General features: G+C 45.4%; 1 protein-coding gene across 2 annotated transcripts; it reads left to right on the top strand.

The window, feature by feature from the left end:
* The first annotated feature begins 882 nt into the window (after positions 1 to 882).
* On the top strand, positions 883 to 16,409 carry CALM1 (calmodulin 1). 2 transcript variants are annotated; one of them, XM_081879967.1, is made up of 6 exons: positions 883 to 1,025; positions 5,025 to 5,055; positions 8,461 to 8,604; positions 12,459 to 12,565; positions 14,504 to 14,639; positions 15,085 to 16,409. In XM_081879967.1, the coding sequence occupies exons 1-6, from the start codon at positions 1,023 to 1,025 to the stop codon at positions 15,111 to 15,113; spliced, it is 450 nt and encodes a 149-aa protein (XP_081736093.1). In that variant the 5' UTR covers positions 883 to 1,022; the 3' UTR covers positions 15,114 to 16,409. The 2 variants fall into 2 exon arrangements, with proteins under 2 accessions (XP_081736093.1, XP_081736094.1); XM_081879968.1 differs by lacking the exon at positions 5,025 to 5,055.
* The last annotated feature ends 8,143 nt before the right edge of the window (positions 16,410 to 24,552 follow it).

Below are 24,552 nucleotides of genomic sequence, written 5' to 3'. Positions count from 1 at the left end.
ACTCAGAAATCCCATAAATGGATTCAAAATGGCTGGCTTTTGAGTTAGTGTGCAGCCTTGCAGTATTTTATTACACAAATGATCATAATGATTGTTATTATTCTAGCTACAAAAAGGCAGGCCCAATACATTTTGCTACCTGAGGCAAAACAGCTACCCTCCTTCTCCAAGCCAAGGTGCAAAGGTGCACAGTACAACCCGAGGTCTGCCAAGTTCATTTTGGCACCTTAACTTAAAGGAAACAAAATTCCCGCAGGTTCCTCTCCTCCTCCCTGGGAGCAAAACTCCAGAAACAATAAGTGAACTAGGCAACCATTTGCTTCCTCTTCTTGCCCTCCCCCCACCCCCAAAGCAGTCGCCTCAAGATCTCTCCTCCTCGCTCTGCCTAACAGTAGGGCCGGCCCCAACCGCATCCTCGCCAGGCCCCTTTTCGCTCTTGTTTTTATTGCCAGGCTTCCGCACCTCGGGGCTTCCGAGGGAAGCAGCAGACACACTGCCTGCCCTTCTCCCTGCCTGCTGCGGAACAGCTCGGCCTCTCGGACCAAAGCAGGAACACGGAAGCCGCCTAAGCCGCGAGCAGCATCTGCTGCAACCCCTGGCAGGCGCTCCGAAGCCAATGCGCCGGCGGCTGCTGCTGCTGCCCGCCGTTTCCTTGGAGGGAGATGGAGCGCGCGCCCAGCGACCCCTCTCCTCCTCCTCCTCCTCCTCCTCGCCGCCTGCCAGCTGGGCTGGCGGCTGGGAGGGAGCGGGGGAGGGGCCGGGGCGGGTGTGGGGAGGGGAGGGGAGGGGGGCAGGGCTGCCTGCTGCAGTCACTCTGCTGCCACATGCCCCAGTCCCGGGAGGGAGAGGGAAAAAGAAGGCGCTGCTCCGGCGGAGGGATACAGCGCGCCGTATAAAAACCGCGCCGCGCAGCCTCACACCTACAGCATTTTTGGCGAAGCGAGGAGGCAGCGAGAGCTGAGAGCAGCCGCCCGCCTTCGGCACCTTCGCCCGTGCACAGACAAGCGCCATCACCAGCCGCAATGGTAGGTAGCTTTGGACCTGCGAAGAGAGGCGCTGATCTAGGCAATCGATAACTTTCCGGGTTGCTTTGGAGCTGGCCTGGAGCACGCGCGCGCTGGCTTCGTTTCGCAGTTTTGCAAAAATGGACGAAGAGCATCTGGATCGGCTTGGGCGCGATGGAGCTGGCCGGCTTGCTTTTTCTTTCTTTCTTCCTTTCCCCCTTTTACTTTCTCGGAAGTTGGTGTTGCGGCGGGATCCTCTTGGCTGCTGGCGGGAGCCTAACCGGAGCCCGGCTTCTTCTCACCCTGCCGCTCCCGTGCATTGGCTAGCTTCGGCGGCTGCGCCGGGGACTCGGTCAGGCCCGCGTCCCGGAGCTCGGCTGGCGAGCTTGTGTGACTGATCTTCGCGTTGGAGAAGGGGGGGAGCGGGCGGGCGGGCGGGCTGCGGCGCAGCTGGATCGCCGACCCTCTTTGGGCACAGCTGGCCAGGATCGGTGGTCTCTCTCGCCTGCCTTCCCCCACCCCATTCACGGCTGCCTGCGCTGCGGGGTCTTCTCGGATGTCCTATGGGGGGTGGAGAGGGAGCCCTGACTTACGCTTTCGCTCCCGACCCTTGATCCTTCTTGCCCAAGCCAAATCTTCACCCTCCAACTCAGCCACCCACGCGCCCTCTTCCCAGCTCCGGGGCTCGTTGCAGTTCTCGCTTGCTCTCCGCAGCAAAAGGAAGGGAGGGAAAGAAAAACCCGGGGCTGCGGCCGGTTCCTGTCTTTCAGAGAAGCCGCTTGCCCGGAACTGGCGCGCTCTGCTTTGCCCCGATGCCTGATGAATGCAAGCCGGGTTCCTCGCCGTTCGCGCCTCCGGAGGCTGGGTGGGGATGTTGGAGAGGCCACCGATCGCGCGGTTTGGAAAGGCTCGGAGAAGCAGCCGGGGCAGGGACGCTGCTGCCTGCAAAGCGAGACCGGCTTGGCTTCGTTTATTTTCTTTCTGCTTTGCATGCGCTCCGGGGCAGATGGCGGAGCGGGCGGCCGCGTGCGCGGGAGGCGCGCCCTGCTGCCGCTGCCCCCGCCGACACCCCACTCCATGAGTGAGGGAGTGTTTGCGCCCGCGCCTTGCCCGTGGGCAGAGGGTTCCCACGGTGGGGCCTCCGCCTCTCCCGAGGATGGAGGCGGTTGCCTGCGCCTTGCCTGGGGCGCGAGTCTCTCTTCCACCCCCACCCCCAGCCTCCATCCCCGCCCGGGAAAAGGGGTGTTTATGTTTATAGCTTGCTTGTAGTTAGTTGGATGGGTCCCAGAAGAGCCGATGCAGGGCTCCTTCTTTGCAGCTGAGGATGGATCGGGGAGCTGAGCTGAGAAGGGGTCGAAGCTGTCATCCGCGTGGAAAATCGCAAGGGGGAGAGTGGGGAATACAGATTCCGGCGCGGTCTGACTTCCTGGGGACACAAGACCACTTACTGCAGACCAGGGACACCAAAACACTTGCCTTAGAAAAAGAAAAGGCGCCCCTCGGTTGGACTCTGCAGCCCCTCTAGCGCGCCCTCTCTCCCGGTTCCTTTTCTGCCTGTGCTAATGAGTGAAATGACGACTTTTTATTTTCCCTCCCAGTGTATATGCCAAGTGCATTAGGCAAGGGTGTGATCTTCAGTGCATGGCATAGCTGTGGCTGCAGATGGGGGCAAATATAAAAATCCGAAGATTTCGGAATATATGAGGCTATTGCAGACACCCTTGGTGGATGGGGAAAATTGGAAAAAATTCCAGGATTGCTAGAAGGAGATGGCAGTTCAGAAGGAAGATGGAAACAATCCTGGTTCCTCCACCAGCTGCACTGCGCAGGGGGGAACATCTGCAGTTATTGCACTGTTTCTCCTTCTCCCCCACCCCTTTCCCCAAGCCCCTCAAACGCAGCAGTGCTTAAAAAGCCTTGGATGGTGGCAGCATTACATCATTTCTCCACCTCTTCTTCCTCTCCGGTCTCCACCCTGACCCCAAGAGGCAGCAAGAGTAGCCGGTGAAAAGCTGGGGTGGTTTTAATAGGGACTCTATTAATCAGTTTCCTGTAAGCCTCAAGGAAGACACTGAAATTCAATTGCTACCTCAGGAGGATTCGGATAAGGTTTAGGTGGGCGTGAGAAGGAAGGGGCATGATCTGCGTACAGGAAAGTGTGTTAGAAGCAAAATTGGCAAGATGGGGGTGCTACGAAAAGGATGGGTCACCGATGGACTCCTGTTAGTGTCAAACAAACAGATTTATTGCTTGTGCAGTAGCTGTTTAAGAGGAAGCCTTTCTTTATTCCTCTTTTGCACCATGGAAGCGGACTACTTTCTTTGCCATTTTTTGTTTTGTTTTTCTGTGCAACTTGATTTAACCTCATCCAATGCTGACATGAGCCCCCCCCCCCCCGAGCATTTATTAGGTTGTGACCTTTTCATTCAGTCTTTGGCCCTCTCTTTCTTTCTTTCCACGGCAAGACACCAGATATTTGCTGCAATATTGTGACGTCTTGGGGTGTGTGTGTGCTCTGGGTGGAAATCTCTGCTTTGGTTTCCTGGAGCGGAGAGGATAAGATTTTGCATGGCCAGATATGAATATGGGCCACGCATGGTGGATCTCCTGCTCCCCCTTCATCCTGTTTAGGAAGGGTGACATCACCAGAACCGACAGTCCCCCCCCCCCTTTTCCTCTTTAATTACTTGGATGGGTGGGGTGGCTGCTTCTAGACAATATTGGCTATCTGGCCATAGCCACGGCACTCGTGTGTTTTGTGCCTGCCAAAAAAGGTTGGCAAACTGGGATGCTGCATAATGTAGCAACTTGCAAGTACAAAACCTAGATTATTATCCTTCACATGTCAGGCAGTGTTTCCTACACTCTTGCTTCTGTTGATTTGCATCATTTCCCCCCACTATTAGGTGTGGCCCTGTTTCCTGTTCTGCATTGCTCTGATATGTTATGTAAATCACTATGTCAACTTGCCTCACTGGAGGGAAATCCAGTGCTGGAGTTCTGGGTGGAGATAGGACAGGGTTTCACTTTTAGGTGCCAGCAACAAATGCTGTGAGTTTTTTGTTTCTTGATTTATTTATTTTTAAAGAAAGAATAGAAAAGCCTGCTTTGGGATGACCTTAATTCAATGGCAAGCCACTGCATTGGCAAATCGGTGGTTGCCAACAAAGGCTTCCAAACCGCAGCTGTGTTTTTGACGCATATCTTCAAAGCCCACCCGCAGCAGCCATTTAGCTGTGTCTGTCTGAACTGTCTTGGTGGGGTTTGACCCTGGCAAGACACCTATGTGAGGTGGAGGAAGCGGTTTTCAAGACTACAGGAAGGCAAATTTATTTCTTGGGGGCCCAAGTTAAGCTTTTCTTTCCCTCTTTTGCCAGAGTTCAGTACATAATTTGCACGTCCCATTGAAATTGACAGAGACTTCATAGTTATTCTAAATGCTGCTTGGGTTGTGCTCTGTACTCTTCAGCACACTGACCTGCTAAAACGCAATCCTGTGTTTGTCTTAAGTAGTGATATCTGAGTATGCAGCTGCCTTAAAATTAAGATTTTATGCAAAAACGGAAAACAAGCTTTTAAATTAGTCCTGAATATGTCTGACTGTGGTCAGTTTTTGGAAGGAACACCTGAAGAATTAAGCATTGCTAGATGGCCCACATCATGCATTGCATCATGCTAAGACTAGCGGCCTCTTGGCTGTAATGAAACCATGATACGAAATTAATCTGGGTAGGATCTGTTCCTTGATCACTGATGTAGCAGGTTCTTGCTTCCCTGTCTTGGCAAGCTACCATTCTGGCTGGGCACCCTGTGCACTCTCCTGCTGTGCTGCCTCAATCCTGTTTGTTCTCCCTTTAGCAGACAGAGCGATGATTTGTTGCCAATCGCTTCTGGATGTGCCAAACGTTAACATAACATTATGCCATCTTGCCTCTGAATTGCAATTGCATCTTGTGGTTTTGACTGACATAGCTACAGGTAAAAACAATGTTCTGAAATACTTTTCTATTCTTTACGTAGGCCGATCAGCTGACCGAAGAACAGATTGCTGGTAAGTATCCTAAATGGAGGGAGATGGTTTCTGTTGGCCTAGCAACCTATTCTGAATACAAAAATATTGCAGAACATTCTTGGTGGCTGCTATCGCTTGGCTGTTTCTCAGGATGGTACATTCCTATCTGAGTAGGTTGATTTTTTGTTTTTTGTTTTTTAAAATGGGCAGGAAAATGTTCCCCACTTTGTACTATGTTTCTTGAACATAATATATCACTTTATTACTGTTGTCATTTAAACATACTGATTGATCATGCATCCCTTGTCCTCTTCTTGCGCATGATACAATTATATCTGGATCAAGAAAAATGGTTGCAGTCAATGTTAGTTCTACACAAGAGTAAACCCTTTGATGTGAATAACTTTGGTCCATTAGTGTCAGCGGGTTTACTCTGAGTGGAATTTACTTGGATGCAACCCAAGGAGAGAAATAGAAGGATTTGTTTGACTCTTTCTGTAAATGTGCAGTAACGAAAATAACAAAATAATCACTTACTTGAAGATAAAATGCCCAGGAGCTGGCAGTTACTCTTGCCAGTTGGTAGTCATGAAATAGGTACTAATTTGAAAGTTCAGATAGGTAGAAGCTACACAAAGCAAGCACAAAATCACTCAAAGTGCATAAGGATCACTCAGTGGAGTACAGGAGACTGGCTTTCCCCAGATCTAATTTGCCAGTTCTTGAGCCCAATTGGCAACTCACAATAATAAATACAGCACATGATGTTGGCTGCATTTGGGCAATCCTCAGACCATGGACTGGAGAACTGCAAATTCCCTTCTCCTCCCACATGGAACTTAATTCCAGGCTTAATTAAACCATAGTTTCTGCTCCGTTTGTGCAGGACTAGGACTAGAGGAAGGCTATTGCACAGTCTTGTGGGCAATTGCACTGACTACAGCGGCCTCGGTCAACCTGCCACCCTCCCGACATTTCGGACTACAACTCCCATCAGCCCCAACCAGCATAGCTGTTGGTTGGCAGAGGCTGAACTAGACCAAGTGTGGGCTGTCTTCTTCTTTTCCTCCCCTCTAATCCATTTTCCATCCCTATGCATTTTATTCCTGTCATCCCCACAAGCTGATGTAGCATGGTGGCTAGAAGACTGAGCTATGATATGAATTTGGATGTCTTTGGTTCAGTCCTCACCTCTGCCATGAGTTGACTTGAAACATTGTTGGATGACGACGCTGACGCTGTTAGGCTGAGATTGCTAGAACCTCTATGCATATTCAGAATCTTTTAAACAGTTATATAGGAAACTGTTTAATATAAAATCAGACAATTAGTCACTTTAGCCTAGTGCTCTGAACAGTAATGGCTCTCTTTCAGATTCGGGGATTGGCGTCTTTCTCAGCCCTGCTTTGAGATTCCAAGGATCTAGAGTGGATCCTTTTTGTATGCAGAGCATGTGCTCTGCCAATGGGCTTTGGCACTTCTCTAAAAGACCTGATGATGAACTGTTACTAAAGTACATAAGCACCTTGCTGGACCAAGTCGAGAGTCCATCCTGTCCATAACTTTTTGCAAGAACCCCAGCAACAAAAATTGGCCAGTGGTTCACTAGTAGACCACCATATAACATCTGTTCACCCCTGGACTAAAACATGGTAGTTCATGCGGTCGGAACCCAAGCATTGTTGGTTTGATGATGTGTGTTTTGTGAGACAGATGCTTATTAACATTGGTACAATTTGCTCCAAGTAATGTAGTATAGTGGCTGAACTCAGAAGCTTGCTATGAGTCTACTTGAGTATACCTCTCCAGCCCTGCTGCCCAATCCCTTGCCCTGCATCGTACAGAGATTAGAAACCCATTTTGCTGGGTTCTAAGGATTGTGTTGTACTGAGTACTATGAAAACATTCTTAAAATGTTAAGTATTGTTGTTTAATATCAGTGGTGCAAAGGCCTTTACATAATCATGTCTACCATATCTTGAGTGCAACAGCTGGTCTTAATCAAAGACAACGTTAGTTTTTTTAAAAAAGAAAGAAAGATGATTTTTGTTTTGTTTGAAGATTTAAGAGCTCAGTGTTAATTGACAGTTTGTCTCACCATAAAGACAATTCCTGTTCATCAGTTACAGAAAACTGGACTTACTGACTTGAACATTTTGGTTTGGGATGTGAGAGACTTTTTGGGTTCAAATCTCCATTTGGCCATGATTGCTTATAAGGTTCTCCGCTGTCTTTCAACCTGACAGGCTTTGGGTTTGAGGTGGGTGTTGTGAAATTACTTTTAATGCACACTCTCTGTGCTGAATTGTATGCTGAAGAATTATGCTGGCTGATTAAAAAAATAAATTGTGGTTAATGTGCTGCAGTTCATAACAATGGGGAGCTTGTATTATTTGAACAACTGACATGAACTAGGGGAGGAAAAAAAGATGTTAACCCGAGAGACATTGACTCTGAACAGAGGTTGCTAATGGTTACAGGAGGAGTTTGGCATAACCGTGCCCTGGTTACCACATAACACTAGGCTATGGCTTGTAGTCAGTTTGAATGTGTGAGCCCAGCTAAGCAGACTAACCACGATCTGCTTTCAGCCAACAAATGACAGTGGTTTGTTGTTGTCTTACAAACTATAGCTTGTTTTTAAGTTTTGGTTTGGACCCAGCAGCTTTGTTTGACCCTGTTTTTTGGCTGCCCCACCTCAGATCCTTAACAGCCTACAAAGGGATGAGACATGAGCTGCTGAGAAACAAACCAAACCTTAGAGAAACAAGACAAGGTTTGTTTGGTCATCTATGAAGCCACTTCAGTTGAATAAACTTTGATTAAAACAAACCACGGGTTAGTGTTATGTGCGAACACTGCCATTGGAAATTTACTCTTCTGCCTAGCAGTCTGTAATGCCATAACTGTTTTTTTCACACCTGTATCCCACCTTCCCCAAGTTACTCAGAACATGGGAGTTAGTTGCACAGCACCCATATAACATAGGTCAGGCTGAGAGAGGGAGATTGGTCCAAGTAAGCTTCATGGCTGAGTGGGGTTTTTGAAACCCCAGTCTGGTGCCCTCCTTTTTTTGGACTACCATCATCATTGGCCATGCTGTCTGATTGGAATTGTATTGCAAAACCTCTGGAGGCTGCCATGTTGGGACAGGCTACAACCCACATTGGCTCTCATTTACTCCCAACAACAAACAGCATCCCTAGGACAAGCAAATTGATACTTCCAAGTAAGGTATTAAAACAGTTTTATGCAGTGTTGGTGTCCAGTATGTAGGTCTGTATATTCTCAATCAGATTTGCATATGTAAATTATCAACAAGGTGGAACGTGGTCTTAATTTGTCTGTGGGGATCATTGCTTGAACCAAACAGTTTACAGCTGATAATGCCCTTCATGTCAGTCACGGTGCTAAATTGCGACGGGTCTTTTTTCTGTCCTCCAGAGTTCAAGGAAGCCTTCTCTCTATTTGACAAAGATGGTGATGGCACCATCACAACAAAAGAACTTGGGACAGTCATGAGGTCGCTGGGTCAAAACCCAACAGAAGCAGAGCTACAAGACATGATCAATGAGGTAGATGCTGATGGTAAGCATTTTGAAGAGGTGAACTTCTTACCATTGCTGCATGAACATAGCGCCTCAATTTTGAAAATGCTTAGTTGTAGAAATCCTATGAAACACTGGCTTTCTTGTTCAAAATGCTTTTAAGCTCCTGATAAGTACAGCCATGACTTAATAAATGGTTATTCGTACATAAATCATGGTGGCATTTTAGGTGAACAGGTATATGGATATATATATGTCCACTAGGAATTTCTCTCTTTTTAGGTTGGCTCAAAGTAAAATATAGTGGTACCATTACTTTTCTTGATACTGTCCAGATCAGGTGACATATTAGTACTCCTCTATTCTTCTTTGGTCAGACCTCGTCCAGAATTCTGCGTCTAGTTCTTGGTCCTGCAGTTTAAGAAGGATATATATTAAATATAATTTACCTGGAGGAGAGTGACAAAGTTGGTGAGTTTCCTGGAGAGGAAGTTTTGGTTGGCTACTGTGAGAATAGGATGCTGAACTAAATGGGCCATTGGCCTGATCCATCAGGATAAGAAGTTCTGTGAGGAAAGGTGGAATGAGTTGAATTTGTTTAGCCCAAAGCAGGGGGTGGTGGTTAACCTGTGCTTCTCCATATGTTGCTTGACTCCAATTGCCAGGGATGATCGGAGTTGCAGTCCAGCCAAAATTGGGAGGGCCAAAAGTCTAGAGCAGGCATGTCCCTGGCTGGTTTTCTCCGGCCTCTATGGTAGTTTATTTATTGGGGGTCAAATCCTTTAAAAAGAAGCTCAACAACTTTGGGGTAAATTTGTAAAAAAAGCTCAACAACTTTGGCTCTCACACATGTTCACTTCATCAAATCTGGCCCTCTTTTGAAAAAAGTTTGGGCACCCCTCATCTAGAGTAAAGGCAGAAATGAATGATGAAACAAATTTGTTTCTTGCTGCTCCAGAGCGTTGGAACTGAACCTGTGAATTCAGATGGCAAGAATAACTTCCCAGTGTTATTATTTAATTTCTATACCACTTAATATATTAAGAATATCTCTTAAGTGGTGTACAAAAAACTGAAGCAATAACAGAAAATTTAAAACAAAATATTACAAAAACATGCAGTTTCATATAAAATGTTACATTAATATAAAGTTGCTAATATATAAAAATCAACTCATTCTCCTTCTGACATACCTTTCCCTCTCAGCCTTCAAATTCTCACCCAAGGCCCAAACAAACTCTCAGCTCACCCACAAAAGTCTCACAATGAGAAGAGTTCCTAGAAACAGCAGGCATCATCCTGGTCTCTCACTCTAGATTTGCATTTTATGGGCAGGCCCAAGGTGGATGGTACTTCCTCAGGCTGCCCGCAGCTATGTCCCATTCAGCTGCACTCTTCACGCTCAGTTCAGGTGCAGCAGGTTTGTTCAGTTTCCCAAGGGGTCCAAATAATGGGAAAAGAGCCCCCTTCCTCTCACAGCTCTTTCTTCAGCCTGTGTTCTCTACATCCAATGGGATGAGTTGATTGACAGTGGGGCAAGCTCTCCTTTGCTAATAGTTTTTTAAGCAGAGGCTGGATGACTACCTATGAGGAATGCTGTAGACCATAGACTACCTTTGATGTCCCTTCCAATGCTTATGATTTGAAGAGCCATCCAGCTTCCTGGCACCTACTCTATGATCCTCTAGTCTCAGCCTCCTAAAAAGAAACGCCTGGAAGGAGGGGAACCAAAAATATATATGAGAAATTCCTCCTGAACAAGTCCATGTTGAAACCACATGGGTGTTGTGCAGGAACTTAGTGACTAAGATCCCAGATGGTATCACAGAGGCTAATTGGAGGTGATCCCAGATGCCTTATTATGTGCTAATGTTTCGTATGTTCTTAATCACGGATCCCCAACCTTCCTGGGCCAGGGACCCGCCTGGAAAATCTAAGACTGTTAATGCGCACCACAAATACCCATTTCACAGGAGAAAAACTGGCTGCATTCAGAACCTCATTGCAATACAGTTATACCCCTCCTCCAAACAAATAAAACAGCGGCAAAAAGCAGGCAGTTCCTCCCCTGCTACTTCCAACTAATAAAACAAAAATGCTGGAGGGGTATCACAGAATTCTAGAGTTGGAAGGGACCACGAGGATCATCTAGTCCAACCCTCAGCAGTGCAGGAATATTTCACTCAACGTGGAGCTCAAACCCATGACCCTGAAATGAGTCTCATGCTCTTAACAAATGAGCTATCCCTCAGGATATCCCTTGTGGTTAGCAGTGGAGGTGTCTGAGGGTGACATGATGCCCAAGAGTATATGTTAGCAACTCCAGTTCCAAGTATTATATCTGTTATGTATATTGTGAAAATATATATATATATATAAACATTCTGCTGGTGTTACACATACCGTATTTTAAAGTTTATTTTTAAAGAGGTTTTTTGTCCTGCTATCAACACCATAAACAGATTATCCATTGCTAACATTTGACTAACACATATTATCCCCAATGAGATTCAACAACAACCATTATTTAAGAAATGGTTCAGTTGGCATCAATTCTACTAAAAAGAGTAGAGCTTAATTTGAGGGAATTTCTTGGGATTTTGTGGGCCTGTTCAGCAAATTGCTGTTGAAAGCATGGAGCATGTTAAGTTCAGGTGCTAAGCAAAATGGTCACAGTATTGCCCCTTTTTAAGGTCAACCAAAGAACATGTACCTATTTCTGGGGGTTAGCAATAGAATTGTTGCCCGCTTCTGTGTTCTGTTGAACATCATAAGAGTCTGCTTGGTGAGGCCATTGGCCCATCTAGTCCTGCATTCTCTTCTCACTGTTGCCAACCAGATGCCTGTGGGAAACCTGGAAGCAGGACCTGAATGCAAGATTTTAATAGTAGAGATGGAAGCTATCGCTTCTGACTCTAAAACCTATTGGAGCTTATAGGAGTGCCCCTAGTGGGCAGGAGGTGACAGCGCTAGAGAGTTTATTTGTTGGCATTGTATTCTCCAAACAATAGCTCAATTCAAAATGCATTGTAACACCTCTTAAACAATCTTAAAGAGTCCTTTTGGAGATGCCCAGCTTCTTACATGTCTAGTTCAATACCTGGTCTTTCAACGGACACAGTAAGCTGTAAAGCCCTCACAGCACTTCTAAGTAGTGTCTGTATATTAAATACACCAGCTACCAACTTGACCCGCAGTAGTGATTCAGTGAGAAGAATTAAGAGTAGCTCCAAGTTTGCTGGAGTTTCAGGTTGTAATGGCAGTCCAGAGAAGAATCCTCTTGGATGGTGAACCAACTGCAAAGGATGTTAAATCAAGTTAGGCTGGTCTCATTCACATATATTAACAGAACAACCATGCTTTTAGGACAGGGATGTGGAGCCTCAGGACCAGGGGCTGAGTGCAGTTCTCTAGACCTTTTTGTCTCTCCCTCGTCACGCCCCTTCTCTGCAGGCCACACCCTCTTTGCACCCTCCTTGAGTGCTTTTGCCTAGTTAGAATGGGTCCTTGGACTCTGATAATTCTGCTTGCTTTCCTGGATGAAAGATAGAGAGGGCTCTGTGTGTGTGTGAGTGTGTGTGAGTGTGTGTGTGACAACAGGCCTTTGGTACAGAGGTAAAATGAACATCCATTGCTCTGCCCACTTTTGCTTCTGGCCTTACCCTTGTCTGGTCCATGGCTCACTGGAACAATAAGGAATGTTGTGTTCAGGCTGAAAAAATGTTCCCCACCCCTGTTCCTGGTAAACAAGTTGAGATTTGTTAACTTTGAAAGCAAACTCTGTTGTCATAAAAGGAAAAGGAGTGTGTTTGCCATTTTTTAATAAAAAATTTTAAAAATAAGTTTTGCTATAATTTATTCTCTTCTCACCACCACCCCATTTTTATTTTAAAGGCAATGGCACTATTGACTTCCCCGAGTTCTTGACCATGATGGCCCGAAAAATGAAGGACACAGACAGCGAGGAAGAAATTCGTGAGGCATTCAGAGTCTTTGACAAGGTATATTTTGGAGGCATTAACTGGGTGTTTGGGATGTCTGAGTTGTTGGTTTGGTTACAGCAAAAATAAGGAGTTTTCTCAGTTGCTGAATGCAGTTGAAACACACACACACACACACAGAGAGAGAGAGAGAGAGAGAGAGAGAGAGAGAGAGAGAGACCAAGACCCTCATAAGGTTCAGTATACATCAATGGCTTTTTATGTAGAAGGCCATAATCAAATTTCTACTGGGCCACTTACTTGGTGTAATTTACCAAGCCAGCTTTTTTGGGGAACGATAAAATGACTGTGTACCAAACTCATTACAGACAAAGGCAACTGCAAGGGCAAAAGGCATTCTGGAGAGCTTGAAGGAGGACATCTTCACACAACCATTTTGAGATGGGCATCTACAAAAATATAGAACGTGACAAATGTCAGACAACCAGGGTTGGCTGATGTTTCATGAGTACATGCTCTGTGGCAAATTGTTCGGTTTGTTGCTCTGTAATGTGTGAAATGACTCTTCCCCTTAGACTCAGCTGAATTCTAAGTAAGGGAGGAGGAAAGCTTGTTGTGTCAGTATTTATCCCATTGAATGAGGTTACTTTGAGAGGGGGTAATTTCCCCATGGATGCCCCGTGGAGGGTTGTGGCTATGTAAACAACTGAGGCCTGGTCTCCCTGGCCTAAATTTGAACATCTGGTCCCCACTGCATATAGTGCCTCTCCTGGAGCAAATTCCCCTGTATCGATGTGTTAAAGGCTCCTCCCAAACCATGATCTCAAGTCTGAAATAGGCCAATGACTTAATGCAAATTTGCCCTGATTTTTTAGTAATTAAAAAAAAACCACAACACTCTGGCCTTCTTTGTATTGTTGGTATACCAGATATCATCAATTGCAGGGTTCTGGCTTAAATAAAATGTCCTGCTAAATAGAGGGCAAAAATCTGAGGAACTACATGATTAGTGCCATATATACCCAGTAGGACTTCTGGATCATGTTTTTTTTTTTTTAATAGCAGTTTACCATGCTGCATGAATCCTGTTTTAAAAACAAGTTCAGGGGATTTCAAAAGTGGTTAGTGATGCCATTGGCTTGTGGCTGACATTCAAAAAGAAAAATATTAAGTCTTTGTGAACATCCTGAAGCTGATTGTGTGAGCCAAATTGGGATGTGACCCCAATACTTTCAAGGTTATTTGCTTCCATGATCTCATTCTGTCACACTCTTGATTTGTTCCCTGTGAATGGGAGTTGTGGGGAATATTTCACTGCTCCCAGCTTTTACTAGTTATCGGACTTGCCTGTAGATTGGAGTGGGGAGTGGGAACCTCCCACCAAATGAAGCAAAACAATAATCCCAGCAGCTTCCCTTGCATCAAAGAGTTTTGTTAAATGATTATTCAAGGGCTTTCTTGACATTTAAGTGGTTCCATACTAGAGATAGCTCCATAAGGCAGGCATAGAGGTTGTGGACAGAATCATTGATGTTAAATCTTGTTTCCTAAAGAACTGTTCCATCAAGGTAACAAAAATAAGCGGCTTGAGGACTGCAGCCTGTTGAGTCAGACTTCAGTTGCTTAGTTCCTTGGATGAAAAGTGGGATAGGAATGTAGTAGGAGTAGGAGTAATAATTAATCATAATCACCATCTACCTCTTCTCAGGCTATCATTTTAGAAGGTAGAATTGCATTGCTCTCTAGATAGTTGTGCAACCTTAAGTGGGCAAACCTTACTTAGGAATAAGGGCAATCAAAGTGGAACTTGCATGCACAACACATGCACAAGCCATCAAATTCTTGCCCTAAAGCATAGGCAGCTCAGGCTGTGTGTCCATCCCACCTACGATACAGGTTCTGGGCTGGCTTGAGAAGTTCAGAGTGGGTGACAACCTCTACTGGATTTTTAAAAAAATCTTTACTGTAATCTCAATCCCTTGTCACTTGTCTTTCCAGGATGGCAATGGTTACATCAGTGCGGCAGAACTACGTCATGTTATGACAAACTTAGGAGAGAAGCTAACGGATGAAGAAGTAGACGAAATGATCAGAGAAGCAGATATTGATGGAGATGGACAAGTCAACTATGAAGGTGAGGTGTGGTTTCCTCTGTAGCTATTTATTAGCATTGTGCAGGCATAAGGAACACAGGGCCTTCCAGATGAGGGATGTCAACTCTTGTCTACCTTAGCCAGCATGGCAAGTTGGAGGTGAGGGAAGTTGTGGACAAGCAATAGCTGGAGGACCAGTGATTCCCCATCGATGCCCTAGAACTGTGTTTCTCAAACCTGGGTCTCCAGATCATTTTGGACTACAATTCCCATCATCCCTGACCACTGGTCCCGCTAGCTAAGGATGATGGGAGTTGTAGTCCAGCAACAGCTAGAGACCCAGATTTGGGAAACCCTGCCCTACTAGAAGCTGTAGGTTGCTACTTTCCTTGCTTGTCCCATAATTTCAGTGTTTGCCAAAAGCTATTTATAGTACTTGCTTTCAAAATGCATTAAAAGTAGTGGGATTTCTTTTGTCTCTTTCAGAATTCGTACAGATGATGACTGCAAAATGAAGAGACTTCCTTTCACCTTTTTTTTCCTCTAGAAGAATCAAATTGAATCTTTTACTTACCTCTTGCAAAAAAAAAATAATAATGTTCATTTATTCATTCTGTTTCTGTATAGCAAAACTGAATGTCAAAATACCTTCTGTCCACAAACTGCATGTAATGGTTGGTGGTCCTGTTCCCAAAAAAGATCGAGTTAAACTTATCAGTTTTTTCCAATATAAATAATTGTACTACCTTTTAAAAATAAGAAAGCACTTAGTGAACTCCTCAAAGTTCCATTTGCTAATGACTATTACACTGTTTGGGCTGGCCAGTTTTTCATGCATGCAGCTTGACAATTGAGCACAGTCAGACGTTTGTATTAAAACGGTTTTAAAAAAAAGAGAGGGGAAAAAACACCAAATCTTTAAAATAATAATAATAAAAAAAATCATCCACTCTTTTGTCCAAAAGTGGATTCTAGCTCAATTTGCAGTTATAAAATTGTCATAGCTGGTTTATTTTCAAATTGGTCTATACCTCAGGATGGTATGCAGCAAAAATAGTTGAAGGATGCAAAATGTTTAGAAGGAATCCCCCCCCCAAGGTGGAAAAGATTATCCTGTATGAAGAAGCAGTGTCCCTCCCCCCCCACCCCCAAATGCAGCGGAGGTTATGGGTGGCATGTCTGTGTTAACATTGGTTTTAATATTGTCTGCATTGCACTATTGTGAAGCGGGTGTTGGGCTGTTACCGTTCACAAAACTTTTATTTTTTATTTAAAAAAAAGAGAACCTCCATCAAGGGGCGGGAGCATTTTTTTGGACACACAACACTCTCTCTCTCTCTCTCTCTTTCTCTCTTTTGCATTTTTAAAAAACCTTCCGTAATGAGACTTGGAGCTGGCGGGGTAGCCTGTGGACTTCAGCACAACTATCAACATCGCTGTTCAAGATATTACAGTTATGTCCATTCCAAGTTGTAAATGCTAGTCTTTTTTTCCAATAAAAGACCATTAACTTAAAGGTGGTGTTACATGCTTCGTAAAAGCCGAAACTATATATCTATATACGTACATATATATATATAAATAAATACATAAATATATATATACAATTTGAGAGACGAAACCAAAAAAATTAAATAAAGAAGGCAGTAGGAAGGGGAAATAAATGTGTTCTGTGAATGACTTGCTGCTAAATTATAATGCACATGTATGCAATAACTTAACCCGTTTAACGTTTCTTCAAGATGGCAAGAACTGACCTCTTGTAACCCAAGACCTTTGCTATAAATAAATGAACTTGTGCTTGCCTTTCATATTTATGACAATCTTAATTCAGTGGCTCACAAAACTGGCTTGATTCTAACTCAGCGTTCTGTAGTCTGCAGGGAAATGGCACTGTTTTTTTCTCCTGTCGTCTGTGTTTAGATGGAATGCTGGGCTTTTTATATATATATATAGAAAGGGGCACTTTTGAGGGTGTCCCCCCTCCACACACAAAAATAAAAATAAAATGAAAAATTACTAACCACTCATCCTGTTGGGAGATGCATGGAAGCAAGTTATCAAGCATGATTAAGAATTTGGGTGAGGGTGGAAATGGGGAACAGGCAGAACAGCTTTCAACATGGGAGTCCAACAAATGTGCTAGGAGCAATTTTTAAATACAAATTTCCTTACATGCAGTATTGTTTCAAGAGAGAGATCCAAATTACACACTGAAGGACCTCAAACAAAAAAGAAGCTGAACTCTGGGGCTGCCAGGATTTCTTCCTCATTTTATTTATTTACCCCTCTTGTCCAAGGAGCTAAAAGTGGTGTATGTGGTTCTCCCTTTCCCCATTTTCTCTTCACAACAACCCTGTGAGGTAGGTTAGGCTGAGTGAATGATTGGCCTCACCCTGCCAACATCACTCCCAAGTGGGGATTTGAACCCTGGTCTCCCAAGCCCCTAGTCTGACATCGTAACCACTATGCCACACAGTCTTGTCTTCTACTTCTAATCCTGGGAAGGCAGAAAGAGATGGAGAACTGAAACCCCGAGCACTGCATTCAGCTACTCCTACTTTTTAAAGCTTGTTTCTGCAGAACTTGAGAGTTGGGTTCAATAGCAATACTGGCAATACCAGTAGCAAGAAAAAAAAAACACACACACTAGAATATGTATAGCATAAAACTTCTGTTCTCCTGCATTATCCAGGCTATGCTTATGCAGAAGATGTGTGTGTACTGGGGGAGATAGGGGACGTTGTGAGTAAAGAGTGTGAAGGACAGGGAAAGTTCTCTAGATGATGCTTCTCACTAGAAGAAGCCAGCATCTTAGCATCAAATCGTCAATAGGGAACTATGCTACACAGTCGTCTCTGGTTCCTGCAGCTCTGTAGAATCCTAGTTCCTAAAGACCAGGAATCAAAAGAGACATGAAGAACCAGGTGAATGCTTCCTTGTCTCAACAAGACCTCAGGTCTCCCCAGCTGTTGTTGGGACTCTCATGAGCTCTGACCAGTGCTCAGGGATTATGAAAGTTGTGGTCTCAACAATATCGGGAGAGCCGAAGGTCCTCCACTGCTGCTTTATAGCAACTCCTAATGGAAGCCACTATTGCTGTCCCAGATAACTGGCTTACTCACAGCTGCTCAGTGGATTTGGTTTTAGGACCTCTTGGTTTCGGGTCTGCAGCAGCATTTAAGGGACCTGCAGCCCATATTGGTGGTTAGACAGACAATACGGTAAATGTGTCGTATTTCCAAACAGGCATGCACTTTAGGAAGCAGCAGATGATGGCTTACTAGGCTGCATGCCTTTGCTTATTGCGCACAGCCGGCATGCCAAACAAACACTCCCAGGCAGCAAGCTGTGGCGTAGCAAGTTCTGCCAGTTCTCTGCTGCAATATAATAGCGCGCTGTAGCTAAAGCTTCTGCATGGCTGTATATATTTTTTTGTCCTGCTTCTGTCCTTCAAGGGGATGCTTCTGAAAAGGTTTTAAGACTTTGCCAATGCTGTGGGCAGAATTAAATGACGGTCTCTCCCTTTGCAGTACACAGAGCATTGAAAGTATTCGGAGCATTCCATTCCAGGAGGAACAGAAAAACAAGATTGGTGTTAGTGAAGATTGCTACAGCCCCTTCTCATAACACGCCTTTGTGGTGGCATCAGTTGCCCCTGCAGGTGAGGTGATGGGTGAAAATGCACTCCTGTGTCTCAGAGCAGCTGCTACTCCAAACAAGGACTCCTTTGCAATCATCAAGTACTGTAAATGTTACTGATACATACTGATCACAAATGATAGGGATTCCAGTCTGGCAATCGCTTGATCATTTTAAGCATCAGACCATGCAGAAATTTATATTAAGCAGAACAAGAACTGCAACAAGAAAGACCTGGTTTTCTATCCTTAAACAACAGGCAACATGCTCAGTTCTCATTGGGCCATTTCGGAGGGTTTTTGGTTTTGCTTGGGAGTTATTTTCCAGTTTATTTATTTATTTTTAAATCTACAGACTGGGTTCCCCCGAGGCCACTGATACCTCCCTATTCTGTGTGAGTAGTTCTGTTTTGGCTGCCTAAGCAACAGCACTCACTCAACCATGAACATCAGAAATGGGAGGAATGGCTCTATGGGAAATATAAAAAGGATTAGCCAAGATGCAAAGCTAGACTGATTCAGTCTAACAATGCTTATTATATTTATAATCATAGACACCACCTGATTATTATTAAATTTATAATGTAATGGGTCTGAGATGACTGATTCACCCAGGCCTCTTAACAGGAGCAGTCCTGTTCAGCTTCCTCAGCAGAACTGCATTATCCACCATCAGATCATGCTGGAAATCATAGAAACACAGGTGCAAGGGACCTCAAAAGTCATCTAGCCCAACCCCTGCTGAGGCAAGAAATTAACTATTCCACAGCATCCCTGATAAGCAGCCGTCCAGTAATGAAGGATATTCCATCTACCTTCCAAAGCAGTCTGTTGCATTGTAGAACATGTTTGGTTGAAATCGCTTTGTTGGGAAGAAGCTACAAGACTGACTGACCGATAATCATCTGGGATTGCTGCAGGTGCAAACAGGTAAGGCTGATAAGAGGCTGCAAGCTCCCAGGCGACTTAAAAACCTCAGGGGAAAGGCTGAAGGGAGACCAGAGGTTGCCTCTTGCAATAGGACAGATGGACTTACCTACTGGTTGTTATGAGCAGGGTGACTGTGGTGCCGCATCCTCTGGAAGTAAGCAAGGGCCAACTGCCCTAAACTCTGAAGGACCTGGGGCTTGACCCTGAGTGGAAAGAGCAACAGTGGTTAGTGCCAACCTGTTTTTGTAAGTTGCTTTGGTACACTTTTGAGAGGAAAGCAACTATATAATAATAATAAACACTAACTCGTGCACAAGTGTTAGTGGAAGATGTCTCATAGCTCAGAAACACAGCCTATACAGGGATTGCAAAGTGGAGAGAGGATTACTTATGAAAGATGGTAAATACGGCAAATACAAAGTTTTTTGTCCTGACAGACCTTTGCCTGCTACCTGGTTGTTGTGGCAGGGTCTTCTGAGGGAGGCTCTTGTACTTTTGTATGTGCTTTAGAATGGCATTAAGCGTCTCCAGTGCTGTTTTCAATAGGGCTGCTCATTTATTTGCTTTTAAAAAATATTTATTGCATGTGTTCTAGCTGTATCTGCTTTAATTAATGCGGTGTGCCACCTTGGGTCCTGCACTGGGAGAAGAGGCAGGGTATAAATAAAATAAGATACAGGGCAAAAGAGCTTGTGAAAACAGACTGAAGAGCAAATTGTTGTAGCTCGGTGGTGGAGCATTTGCTTGGCCTGTAGAATGTTCCAGATGCAATTCCTTGCAGGTGAGGCTGGGAATGTCCCTTCTCTGAAATCCTGGATAACGACTGCCAGTCGTAGACTAGGTTAGGCTAGATGGGTCCATGGTTGCACTTTGTATAAGGCAGCTTCCTATGTTCCTACCTTTTTTTTGGGGGGGGGTGCCATCTTTCTAATGCAATGCTTATCTGCTCCGTCAAAAACAATCCTTTCATGACCAAAGAGGTTCCCTTCCTCTTCTCCTTTCACTGGAACAGCAACACTTTGTATCCAAGCTGTAATATGGAAAATATATTCATGAGGTGGAGATTTTTGAATACATCTTGGTTCATAACAATACAGGGATCAGGAAGGAATCTGTTGATTTTACTCAGTTTAGTAATCCGGAGGAGTATTTTCATACCTGAGCCTTAAATAGGTGTTTGCGTTTCCCACCGCTGTAGTGGAAATCTGCCGGCTTTGCTGGCTTGAGTGAATTTTTGATTTTAAGTGGTTCCGGCTTCTGCTTTCTATCCTGCCGTAGCGACACTCACACATGCACACAGATAGATTCACAGAGCTCCTACTTGCTTGAGCCACACAGATTTATTGCACTGCGGTACAGTGGTACCTTGGTTTACGAACTTAATCCGTTCTGGAAGTCCATTCTTAAACCAAAGCGTTCTTAAACCAAGGTGTGCTTTCCCATAGCAGCGGGGGACTCAGTTTACAAACGGAACATGCTCAACAGGAAGCGGAACATGTTCTGCTTCCAAGGCAAAGTTCACAAACCAAAACACCTACTTCCAGGTTTGCAGCGTTCTTAATCCAAGTTGTTAATAAACTAAGCTGTTCTTAAACCAAGGTACCACTGTACAATCCTACGCAATGCATTTGGTTCAATGGGACTTCGCTGCAGATTAAGTCGGTACAGGATTGCAGCCTCAACATATAAACACTGCATGTGCAATGAAGTAAGACAGCTTTAACTGTTTCCAGCACACACTTTGAAAGAGCCGGTTTCAAAACAAAAGACACTTGCTCCCCTTCTGACAGCAACAGAGCAGCTGCCATCAGGGATTGGCTGCATCTATGCTACAGTGATTTAGATCTGAGAATATTTGAGCAAAACGTGTATTTTTAAAAGTCCCTTTGAAGAGAAATACTGGGTAAGGCAACAAGAAGCTTCAGCAGATGTCTGTGGAAAGTATGAATCATGAATCTCCCAAGGGTGTCACAAGCAACTCCTGTGGGATGTATCACACTGAGGCCACTTCGATATTGTCTCTTCATGTAGCGCAAGGATGAGGCAGTTGTGGCCCTCCAGATGTTGCTGTAACTTTTGAATAAATGTGTGTATGCGTTATTTTTAAGAATTAGGGAATTGTTCGGGGGGGGGGGCTTTCTCCTAGGTTAAATACCTCATCGCCATGACAGCAACCGCTGAACTGGTTTCTTCCTGCATGACCAAACAACTCTACACCTGTGAAAACATGCCAAAAATGCTCTTGAGTCCGACAAAGGCTGGTCGGAAGGGAAAATCACGCCATGTGCTCATTAAATACTGCCTCCCATAAGCAAGGCGGCAATCCATGGAGAAGCTCAATGAGGTATTTGCATAGCAACACGCTGGTGAGTATGAGGAAGAGCAGCTTTCACTAGGTAAACAACTGCTTGACTGCCAGATCCCAGTCCACGCAAGAGCACCTGGCCAAGTGATGCAGAGAGACACATTTGGACACCTGGATCCCAAATGCTGGGATGGTTGAAGAAAGAGGCAGACTTGGATGTTTGCAAATGCCTCCCTCTAAGGCAGAATCAAGCATGATAGACAAGAACTCCCTCCCTCCCTCCCCCTTTGGAACTGTTGTGCTTAGTGAACCAGATGGGAATTTTGCAGCATCAGCTTCTCTCTAGGGGTTTATAACATCACATGCTGCCTTGCTTCTTTTACCTTGTTGAATTAGCGTGAGCTCAGAGAGCTCCTGCAATATGGCAATTCCAGCTTAGTTCACGCTGGCCAGAATGACACCAGAGAGGCCTCTAATTTAGGGCATAATTAAGTGGTAAAGCGGGTACATGACCAAAAAATAAGAGAGGCCATTGGTTGAGCATATATGCTTTTCCAGGTTCAGTCTCCAGGTAGGACTGGGAAACAGTGGAGAGCTGCTGGCAGTGTAGACAATACTGAACTAGACAGATCATTGGAAGTTGTGTTCCCAAGGCGTCTATTAGTTCTGTGATTACCTCAAGTATCAGAGAAAGTCAGCGAAGGGCAGTATACAAATAGCTTGGTTGCTAGAGAATGAGACTCTTAATCTCATGGTTGTGGGCTCCAGGTCTGCCTTGGGCAAAAGATTCCTGCTTTGCAGGGGGTTGGACTAGGTCAGGGGTCAGCAACCTTTTCCAGCCATGGGCTGGTCCATCGTCCCTCAGACCATGTGGTGGGCCGGACTATATTTTTTTGGCGGGAAAATGAACGAATTCCTATGCCCCACAAATAACCCAGAGATGCATTTTGAATAAAAGCACACATTCTACTCATGTAAAAACACACTGATTCCCAGACCATCTGTGGGCCGGATTGAGAAGGTGATTGGGCCGCATCCGTCCCCCGGGCCTTAGGTTGCCTATCCCTGAACTAGATCAGTGTTTCCCAAATTTGGGTCTCCTGTTGTTTTAGGACTACAGTTCCCATCATCCCTGACCACTAGTCCCAACCAACTCTACAATTCTATGATTCTGTGATCCTGAGTGGAAGGGTGCTATTGTTCTCAGCCAGAGAGCCAGTATGGTATAGTGGTTAAGAGCAGTAGACTTGTAATCTGGGGAACCGGGTTCGTTTCCCTGCTCCTCCACATGCAGCTGCTGGGTGACCTTGGGTCAGTCACACTTCTTTGAAGTCTCTCAGCCCCACTCACCTCACAGAGTGTTTGTTGTGGGGGAGGAAAGGAAAGGAGAATGTTAGCTGCTTTGAGACTCCTTAGGGTAGTGATAAAGCGGGATATCAAATCCAAACTCTTCTTCTCATGCCCTGTTTGTGGGCTTCCTGTAGACATCTGGCTGGCCATTGTGAGAAGTGGGTGAAGGACTAGATGGGTCTTTAGTCTCATCCACCAGGGTTCTTCTTATGGTTATTATGTCCTGCTTGCATATTCAGAGAAGGACCCTGTCTCTGCAGGTGAGGGGGAAAAGGCCTACTCTCTTCCTGGGAAGCACCGTCACTTAGTTGTTGCTATGGCAACATACCTTGCTTTTTGAGATGCTAGTGAGACCACTTAGCTCACCAGCTAAGGCCATTAACTTAGCAAAGTAACTAGACTGAGTGGTTCATCAGGTTTCCTCTGGTAGATGCCAGCCTCATAGCCACAGGATCACAGGTTTGGAAGGAACCCACGTACATCATCCAGACTGACCCCCAAACCTATAGCAGTATGTATGTATTTATATGATTTGTCTAGTTGGGTCTCTCTTTTGGCAGCCTCCTGGGGCTGCAGTGACTGTGGCTAGTTTGTCCGGGGCTTCCTTCTCAGAAGGAACCATAAAGACACCTGAGGCATTTCAAGGGAGGAAACCGCAAGGCATCACCAGATTTCACCAAAAGCAAAATCAGAAATGAACTTGGCAGTTTCTCCTCAGGGCGAAACATCAAAGGAATTCTGACAGAAGGCAAAAGACTTCAGATGGCTTAGCAACGTTTTTGTGGCTGGGTGTTGTTTTGTTTCTTTTGCCACAGCTAGCTGAGACTTGGTGTCAGGGTTTTAGGGAGAGAGGAGACAGAGAGCGAGGGCGAGGAGGAAGAGGACGACAACGAGCCGAGGTTGTCCCAAAGTCCGTCTAGCGAATCAGAGGATTCCCAGAAGGGAGCCCCCCTGGTCAGGCCAAGGGGCAATAGAGAGGGAATCAGTCAGAGAGAGGGGAACGAAGAGGGAATCCCCAGTGGGAGTGGCAAAGCGGGACCAGCTCCCCCGTCGGAACGGAGTAGAGGGGGGGGAGTTGCCAGTGTGTCAGAAAGAGCAGGACAGGAAGGAGGAAGGGGGAGGAGTTCGGAGCAAGACGTCCTGCCTGAAAGGGAGGAGTGTAGTACCGAGAGCAGCGTAACTGTAGAAAGGAAGGTCAGAGGCAACGTACGCGCGCCAAGTTCAAATATAGAGGCGCGCGGAAATGAGGAGAGCTCTGAGGAGGAGCCTGGTGCCAAAGCACGAAGGAGGGGGGAGCAGGCAGGAGAAGACTCAGCCTCTGGGGAGTCCCGGAAAGAGGGAAGACAGGGGGGCAGGAAGACCCTGCGGAAAAGGAAAGAGAGGAAAAGGTGGAGCAGTACAAGCCTCTTAAATTGGTGCAGGGGAGGGACGGACTCAGAGGGGACTTCTAACATCTAAGGGTAACAGATGCGGAGCCACGGAGTTTGGATGTAATGACGACAATGATCTTCAATAAAACCTTTTGTATATAGCTTGGACTGGACTTTGGTCTCTTGTGAGCTGGGACCCAGGGTGGCTCTGACAGAAAGTCCCCTCCAAAGAACGCAAAATTTTTTTTTTTGCAAAGCTCACGAACGGTGACAGCCATGACTGCGGAGGAGCAGTTGACAGCGCTGCGAACTACAGTTTCCGAACTCACTGCTGCAGTCCTTGCGTCTCAGAAGAAGC

The sequence above is a fragment of the Podarcis erhardii genome, assembly GCF_964252035.2.
Source record: "Podarcis erhardii genome assembly, chromosome: 1".
NCBI classification, from domain to species: Eukaryota; Metazoa; Chordata; class Lepidosauria; order Squamata; family Lacertidae; genus Podarcis; species Podarcis erhardii.
Note: the sequence above shows the minus strand (reverse complement) of the source record. Positions and strands in the feature narration are given on the sequence as shown.

What these genes read in the sequence shown, in the direction of transcription:
- CALM1 (XM_081879967.1), top strand. An exon ending in GACCGAAGAACAGATTGCTG is followed by an intron (nt 5,056 to 8,460) that starts GTAAGTATCCTA and finishes TCTGTCCTCCAG; the next exon opens with AGTTCAAGGAAGCCTTCTCT. An exon ending in TGGACAAGTCAACTATGAAG is followed by an intron (nt 14,640 to 15,084) that starts GTGAGGTGTGGT and finishes TGTCTCTTTCAG; the next exon opens with AATTCGTACAGATGATGACT.